The 9,186-nt window shown below is 33.9% G+C and overlaps 1 protein-coding gene across 1 annotated transcript; it reads right to left on the bottom strand.

The window, feature by feature from the left end:
• Positions 1-293: 293 nt before the first annotated feature.
• On the bottom strand, positions 294-8,720 carry LOC126747048 (uncharacterized). Its single transcript, XM_050455530.1, has 3 exons — positions 8,573-8,720; positions 2,214-2,336; positions 294-655 (listed from the first exon to the last, which is right to left on the bottom strand). Exons 1-3 carry the CDS (start codon positions 8,718-8,720, stop codon positions 294-296), a joined length of 633 nt encoding a protein of 210 aa, XP_050311487.1.
• Between the last annotated feature and the right edge of the window lie 466 nt (positions 8,721-9,186).

Consider the following 9,186-nt stretch of genomic DNA (forward strand, 5'->3'; position numbering starts at 1 on the left):
CTTGTTTGTTCGTATTTTTTCTTCCAGTCCTTAGAGTTCCGGTGCAGTAAATTTTTTTATCTAATAATATCTTAGCCAACGCAAAAGAATTATAAAAATTGTCCATATATAAATGATGTCCAACTTCCAATTTTTCTTCCATTAAATGAAGAACAATTTTTTGTGCGTGATCTTTGCCACCATAGTCATCTAACGTGCCTGTATACACTGCAAATTTTTATACTATTCCATTAGGGGTTGACAAAACATAAAGTTTAATACCATACTTATGCCTTTTGTTTTTGATATATTGTTTAAGGTAAATATTCGTATCTTAAATAATTTCCTGAACCGGTTTCTTGACCACTATTATAGGCTGAAGAGTGAGGCGAACAGAGTGGTGTAGATACTGTAGTGCTTGAGTGCGATTCATTATTTGAATATTGGAAAATAGGCGGCGTTTGAAGCTTAGTTAATTCTTGTACCAGCAGATTTTGCACTTGAGTTCGAAAGTTTAACTTATTCAGCGAGGGAAGCTTTTGGACATGCGGTAAAAGCGATTTAAAAAAACTTATGTCCTCATCGTCATCATCTGCTCTTATTAAAGCATCAAGTTTTCTTGTCTCAAGTGTGTGATTTTGTAGTGTTTTAGCTTTACGTTTTCGTGAAGACGGTACTTGAATGGGGTTTATTGGGGTATTTGCGGCAGGTAATGATGTTTCTAGATCCTGTATTGTCTTTTGTAACCTCTTGGTTTAAGACTTTTCCTTATTTAATAACTGCAGATGAATTTGTGATTCAGTAACAATATCTTCTTCTGTATCCCTATCCCTAGCTTGCGATTCATGTTGTTGTGACTCACGTTCATCCTGTTCATATTCTTGGGATTCATATTCTTGAAACTCCTGTTCGGCAGTACTTCTATCCTGAGATATTGATACGGTTCCGTCCATTTCCCTAGGCGTTACTATACGCTTTAAAAATTGCATAGCTGCGAAGTGTAACCAAGACCCGGTATATCGAGACTCTTGTTCTGCGCTGTCGCCCGATTTCGGTTTAGGGACTTTTTTAGCTCCTTTCTAAATGTATCCCGTAAATTTCTCCACTTCCCTTTAACCGCTTCTTCTAAAAATTAAAACATCTTTTTTTTTAGGTACTTGGCAACAGGCATACAGTTTAGACAAATAGCATATTCTTATAGAATTTCAAAGAGTGCGGTGGCAACTATCGTCGTGGAAGTATGCAAAGCAATCTGGAAAACATTGATAATGAAACATATGCCGGAACCTGCGGTTATAAAATTTAAAGAGATTGCAAAGACATTTTGGAGAAGGTGGCAATTTCCTAATTGTCTAGGGTGTATAGACGGAAAACATATCAGAATAAAAAAACCTGCTAATTCTGGTTCTATGTACTACTGTTACAAGAATTTTTTCTCTATTGGTTTCCTTGCTGTCACAGATGCTACCTATAAATTTGTTATGGTAAATATTGGCTCATACGGACAAGACAGTGATGCTGAGGTTTTTGATTCTTGTCCAATACGACGTGGAATAGAATCAGAAACAATTCCATTACCTGAAGAAACAACACTACCAGATTCAACAATTACAACACCCTTTGTTTTTCTTGGGGATGAAGCTTTTCCTCTTACGAAATACCTTATGCGCCCTTTCCCGCGATCCCAATTGCAAGAGGGAACCGAAAATGATACGTTTAACTACCGATTATCCAGGGCAAGGATGGTTGTGGAATGTTCATTTGGTAGCATAGTTAGTAAATTACAGATTTTAGGAAAAGCTATAGAAACTAAAGTAGAAAATGCTGTGCATATCGTGAAAGCTATCACATTGTTGCATAACATTATTATAGACTTTGAGAGAATATCAGATTGTGACACAAGTGATATGAAAAATGCTAAGATTTATTCCTGAGCATACGTACCACCGACAAAAAAAATGCTTCCACAAAGAAAGCTGCAATTATAAGAAAAAAGTTTTGCAGATTCTTCACACTACAACCAATACAACGTGTATAGTTATCAATCAATTATAATGTTGTGTTTATATAATATTACGTATATGCCATAATATTCAGTTTTTTTTTCAGTTTTCCAATACTAACCTAGCATAAAACTTACACCAAAAGCGACTGAGTATTTTAAACTTAATAAATATGTACATTATATTTAAATTCGTAATTAAACATAAAAAAGCAATATTTTTTTATCTTACTTGTTTCCCCTAATTCTTTAGCTATTTTCGTCCACTCCCTATCCACCAACAGTCGATTATGGTACCTTTTATCAGTCATGTCCCATAGGAACTTAGAATTTCTAACCGCCTCTATTAACAATTCTGAAAATGTGTCGGCCATCGAAAAAACACGTATTGAGACAGGTCTACTACTGAACTACTACTGATGCGATTCGTGCGGAAAAATTTAAAGATTAATCGAATACCATATGTTGCGTATTTTAATAATACACAGGTGTTCTTGATTGGTAATAATTTTAATGCATAATTATGTACAAAACTAACTGATAACACTGACTGAAAAGTAACTGATTGTCTGTAAAAAACTGAGAAAACTTGACTCGATTCGACTGCTTCTGTGTTCGAGAGGCACTGGTAATATTTTCTGTGACTGCCCGTAAAGTAGAGTCTATTCTATATTACATTATTTTAAATTGTTATGAAATAAATATAATTAAAAAAAAAAACTTAAATAAAAGTATTTCTACAACATGCCGCCAGCCTTGAAACAGTTAACAGCGGTTTCAATGATATGTAATACCAACTTAACAATTACTTTAATAGTACACATATTTACAACAAATTAAAGTACATTGAACATTGCTACTGCTTAAAAACTATGATTAACTAACTTACAATTATACATCTATTGATAATATACAAATTCGTGATAACGCACGTTTTACTTCACCATTAGATGTCTTAACCGTCACCACGCGAACCTTATTGTCTTTGCCTGGATGCACTTCACTGATTCGTCCTAGTTTCCATTGGAGAGGAGGTAAATTGTCCTCTTTTAGGCACACCAACTGTCCTTGAATATCATGTGTCTGAGCTGTTTTCCATTTTGTTCTTGACTGCAACTGGGCTAAGTACTCTGTAGACCACCTTGTCCAAAAATGCTGAAGTACTTGCGTCATGTGTTGAAAGTTGTTCAATCTAGTAACTTCACGTAAGTCAGGTTCGGGGAAGGTTGTCAATGGGGAAAAAATTAAAAAAATGTCCTGGCGTTAGTGCTTGATAGTCTGTTGGATTGGAAGATAGGAGGAGTCAAAGGTCGGGAATTAAGACATGCTTCAATCTGTGCTGTTAAAGTAGCAAAATTCTCTAATGAGAAAACATAATTACCAATGATTCTTTTTAGATGAAATTTAAACGACTTCACAGCTGCCTCCCAGATACCACCATAATGTGGAGATCGAGCAGGAATAAATTTCCATTTGATGGACTCGACTGTCAAGAAATTATTAATGTCAGCCTGTGAAGTTTTTAGAAAATCATACATGGCCTTTAGTTGATTACTTGCACCAACAAAAGTTGTTGCATTGTCTGATGAAAGAGTTAAAGGTTTACCTCTACGACTTATAAAACGTTTTAAGCAATTCAAAAAACACTCAGTAGTTAAATCTGACACGATTTCTAAATGAGGAGCTTTCGTGCTAAAACAAACGAATATACACACATAAATGTTTATAACCTTTGAATTGCGTAACTTATTAGCTTTAACTGGAAAAGGGCCACAGTAATCTAAGCCTGTATGTAAAAATGCTCTAGCAGGAGTGATTCTATTCTCGGGTAAATCACCCATTAACTGATTAATTAAAATAGGTTTATTCTTAAAACAAACAATACATTTTCTCAAAACCTTTTTGACTGTTGTTAAATCTGACAAAATCCAGTATTTTGTTCGCAATGTGGCTAATAATGATTGTGGTCCCGCATGTAAGTTTTTGTAATGTTCATCCCGAATTAAACATGTAGTAATATGATGAACTGAGGGTAAAATTATAGGATGCATTTGAGAAATTTTGCGTTGGTGATACGACCACCAACTCTGAGAATACCCTCCTCTAAGATGGGGGTAAGAGGCAATAGTTTGCTATTTTTATTAACATTTTTGTTTTTTAAGATATCTGAAATATCTGCCTGAAAAACTGTCGTTTGTACGCAAGTAGTTTTTATTTATGTTGTAATAACCCATTGTGCATCTAATTAAACAAATAACAACAGCCATTTTGGAACCACTAACATTCCTATTGCTTTATCATTTGTAATCTTTTTTATAGTTTTATTGATTATACTAAATGGGGAAAGGCATAGAAATAAAGCCCTGTCCATGGAATAAGAAAACTATCTACTGAGACTGAATCAGGATCTGGTTTCCACGAGATGTATCTCTTACATTTTGTATTAAGCTTAGAAGCAAATAAATGTATTTCCGGAGTATTAAATACTTTACATATTTTGTTGAAATAGTTCAAATTCAGTTTCATGTTGGAGGTTTCTTGACTCAAAATCTGCCACGATATTATCTTTTGTATTAATATATGAAGCGAAAACGTGTATTTTTCGACTTTCGCAATAATTCCATCTTTCTTGAGCCCCTTTATTTAATTTTTTATGTCTTATATCCCCCATTTTATTTACATAGGCTAGTGCAGTAGTATTATCTACCCTAATTAAGATGTTACAATTATACACGTCCTTCGTAAAGCATTTTAAAGCATTAAAAACCGCTTTGAGTTCTAAAATATTAATGTGGCAAATTCTTTCTTTATTACTCCGGTAGCCCCTCGTTCTCACTGTATTACATACAGCCCCCCATCAATCTTAAGAAGAATCTGAGAAAATTTCGAACTGGAATTTAGGTTCACTTATATCCACCCCTGGGTTATCAAGTATTTCAAGCCACCAGTGGCGAAGCGTGAACTTTTTTTTCGGGTAGACAATCAATAAAAATTGTTAATTAGAAAAAAATGTGTATTCAATATTATTCACTTTAATGAAATAGAGAATGAAAGCGCATTAAATATTAACTCAAAGAGAAAAATTATGTACTGATATAAAAAAGAAAAAAATACTTACTACTAGCATAAAGAGATAGATGGATAAAAATAAATACTACTTTCAAAAAAATACAACATAGGTATAACCATTACCTATAAATCCATAATATCCATTATTTTAAAATTAATTAAAGACAAATAAAAACACAACTAAAATACAATTGCCAATATCGAACAGTCGTTCATCAGATTCATCAAAACAAAACAAAACTGAAGATGTATTGCGGCCGACCAGATCAACCGTATCTATAAACAATAACCCTCAACAGCATAATAAAATAGCTGGTCGACTTTGATAAACAAAACCTCGAATGTCTTTCCCGCGAGTTAAATTTCGCAAACACTGATGCGACCGGACCTCTGTCACCTGCTTGATGCGTATTTGGTTCGATTAGATGCTCCAAATTTCGGAAGACAAATATCAATGTGTCTTTCTGGGTCTCGTATACATTAATTGGGTGTCAGCCCTGCACTTTTATTTTAATTGGTGCGTCAGGCCTTCGGATTAATCATGTTTAGATGCTATATAATAATAGTAAGGAGAGCGACTACGTTCTGTGTTAATTTTTTTTAAATTTTAGCTCAACAATTATATGAAATAATTACGTGATAAATTAATGACAAATAACTGGATAATTTTGGGTAGACAGTGTCTACCTTGTCTACTCATACGCTTCGCCACTGCAAGCCACCAATTTAGGTCCTCTCTAACGAAAAAGGGGATCTTCATGTTTTTATTATAGTTATTGTTATTTATACTAAGAGCTAAGTATTTTGCCCTTTCTAAAAGTTTTACATGGGCCCATCCATATTGAGTTGCTGGGCAAGCCGCCACGAGACTACCAATAAATGTTGCTAATTCGCGAATAGAACACGTCTTACGGTTTAAAAAGCTGTTAGAGGTAAGCATAATTTTGTTTTTCTTATCGAGCGGCAAAAAGATTTTCATATTAACCGTATTAAAAATGAATCCAAGGAATTTACATTCTTGATTAGGGACAAAAATGCTGTTTTTTATTTATAATAAAACCTAGGGATGTTATTAATTCTACCGCTTTGTTAGAGTGTTGAACTCCCTCTTCATAGGTTGAGGTGATTATTATGTGAATAGTAAGATATCATCCAGGTATCCTATGCAAACAATACCTAAATTTCTTAAATGTGTAAGAACTGGTTTTAAAAGTTTCGTGAACACATAAGGTGCAATAAAGAGCCCAAATGGTAAGCAGTTAAAACAATACGTTTCATTCTGAAATGTAAACGTCAGATATTTTCGGAATTTTTTATGAATATTTACCGAATAATAAGCATTTTTTAAATCAATCTTACATAAAAAACTGTTAGGATGGATTAAATCCTTAACACTTCTATAATCTTCTAATTTGAAATGTGGGGTGGGTCGATTAAAAAAGTATTAAATTTTTTAAGGTTAAGTATAAACCGTAAAGAACCATTAGGTAAACTTAGAGATAGCACCAATATTAATTAGTTCGTAATTCGAATGCTGGATTTCAACCTGTGAATTTTGAGCAAGAAAGTTTCTAGGAATATTACTCTGTGTAGGTTTTCAACAAAACGGTAATTTATAACCCATTCTAATATTATAGGGTTTTGGGTAACTTTTTGCCAATTTCTATAAAATTTACATAAGCTTCCGGCATTAATTACCTCTAATTCCTCCGGTAGTCCGGTCTTCTCCTGCTCTTTTGTGGTTTCTGGACTTTCCTGCCTCCCTCCGTCTTCTTTCGGTTGTTGAACTTGTACTGTTCCGTCTCAGTAAATAAGAATTAGTGAAAAACGCGACAACAGCGTGAATAACTGAAGCGCGCTGGTTTGATGTTGCAGCGGTCCTGTCAAAAAGATAGACTCTTCTCGCTTCTCTCACGTTACGTTCACGTTCACGACTCAATTTATAACTTTAGGCTGTAGGAAGCATAAAAGCATACAATTTGTACTTTTAATTTTAAATAAATACATAAAAAAGTAAGGAGAGTTTAGTTCCCTCATGGATGGTCCTTCAAAGAAGATAAAGTGAACCTCGACACAACATGTACCGCTTGGCAAAAAAATCTGGATTGGTACCATATTTGTTGGAGGGTCCTGGCACAGGATGGCTTCTACTTGATGAACTTAGGATTACAGAAGAACGTGGGGTATATTTCATTTTTATTTCATTGCACACTTTCTTCACTTCCTGGGCCGACTTGATATAGTTGCTCATATCTTCTCCAAAGAGAAAAGCATCAATACTGTCCATGATGACTTTTCTAATAGAATTGTCGATGCTATTTGACAATCCATATCGTCTGTGTGTTGACAACGAATGTATGACATCCGTTAAAACTTTGGAGGCATTAGCCAGGGCCTGCAAATTTTCATTGGTTTCCTCAGTAGGATTGGTAACGTATGTCTCCATAGGAATTGCTATAGCTGATATTGCGGCCGCTATTTGTTCTTGTAAGTGTAGTAGGAAATTATCTTGTTTAATCTGAGTGTCTCTTAAAAGCCCGCTGATTTCCCTATTAAGTTTAGGTGGTGAAAAACCTTCGACCTACTTTTCAATGAGGCTCCTCCTGTCGTCTTTATCTAACCCATTTCGACTGAATACAGTCCATCTCCTAGCTATTTCTGTGTGTACTTCTGGCCCGACCGTTGTTATAGCCAAAGGATCGTTACCCAATATATCAATCAGATTTTTATCTACTTGTTCTATCTGATCCTCTATATTTCGTTGTGCCTCTACCTGACTCTCGTCCTCACTCATATGAGCTCCAGACGAGCCAGAACCAGAGTCAGACTCACTTGAGCTAGACTCTGTACCTAAAATAAAGTGAATTATTATTATTATTAATATAATAATTACTCACTCTATTAATACATAATATGTATCATAGGTAACTTTTGTGTAAGTAAAACAAAATAAATAAAACTATTTTCATTATTCTGTATCTTTTCATTGTAAATAATTTAAATGTAAGAAACAACAGAGCCTCTAAACTTGCTACAGGAATTCGAGATTCATTTAAGGACTATTTTAGTAACAACCCTCTTTAGATAAGTAAAAATTTATTTTATTTTTTTTTTAATTTTAAAAACTAACACAACTAGCGTCATCTATCAAAAATACAAAAACTGTATGCATAATTTTATTTTTCTTTTTAAACAAAATGTATGTTCTAAATTTCATGTAAATATGTCATTTGGCTCCGGACCTATGAGAAAAAAGCGATAATTTGAATAATACTTTGACACCCTGTATTTCAGTTACTATTAAAGTTAGGATAAGGCAAGTTGACCTAAATCACATTATTTTGACGTAAGGAATATACTGTTGTTCTATGTCCCATTACTTTCGGGACACCCTGTATAGCTTAAATACACTCTCTTCGAGAAATTTGGCTGCGTAGATTAAAATGAAACCGTCGTGTAAAATAATAACGTTTATCTAGCTAGCTATAGATATTAAGATAATTTAATTTACAACATACTTACTTGAAATACCTAAAATTTCAGCCACTTCAGCATACAGACGATCCCTTAAATTTTTGTCCTTATACGATCCCAATTTCGTATTCCACAATGGCGGTCGTGCCTGTATTTCGGTTATTAGCACCTCGTTCATGTCACTCCCTGAAGTCATCTTGACCAACTAACCACCATAAAACGCGAAAAATAAACAATCCTGATTGAATCGGATGCTGACGCTCGACAAACGCTCTTTACGACGCTCGACGCTTCCACTCTGAACGGACCTTAAGAAGCAATGTATTAGGACAGGAAAAAGAGGTTTGTTTCTTGTTTTTTTTTTGTATTTTTATTTTAAAAGGCAATTATAATAAAATAAAAAAAATTTAAAGGAAAAAAAACGAACAAAAAAATGTATCAACTTGAATAGAAGCTATAAAAGCCGTGATATCAGTAACACAGTAAAAAAATACACCATTTTGACAATGATACTATGACAACCATACATTTTTTTGACAATGCATCAATGCCTTTTTTTTTCTAAATTGGTAACCTATTAATATAAATTTATTACCAATTTAGCAACCCTCACTAAAAGAACCCTAACTAAATTAAAACTATTATTACTGTTATTTTTTCTC

The sequence above is a fragment of the Anthonomus grandis genome, chromosome 18 (assembly GCF_022605725.1).
Source record: "Anthonomus grandis grandis chromosome 18, icAntGran1.3, whole genome shotgun sequence".
NCBI lineage: Eukaryota > Metazoa > Arthropoda > Insecta > Coleoptera > Curculionidae > Anthonomus > Anthonomus grandis.

Bases quoted from the DNA above. Each gene is read 5' to 3' on its own strand.
- LOC126747048 (XM_050455530.1), bottom strand. From the start codon at position 8,720: ATGACTTCAGGGAGTGACATGAACGAGGTGCTAATAACCGAAATACAG. The intron at 2,337-8,572 runs GTAAGTATGTTG...ACACATTTTCAG, and splicing joins TGAAATTTTAGGTATTTCAA to AATTGTTAATAGAGGCGGTT. The intron at 656-2,213 runs GTAAGATAAAAA...ACCCCATTCAAG, and splicing joins TAAAGAATTAGGGGAAACAA to TACCGTCTTCACGAAAACGT.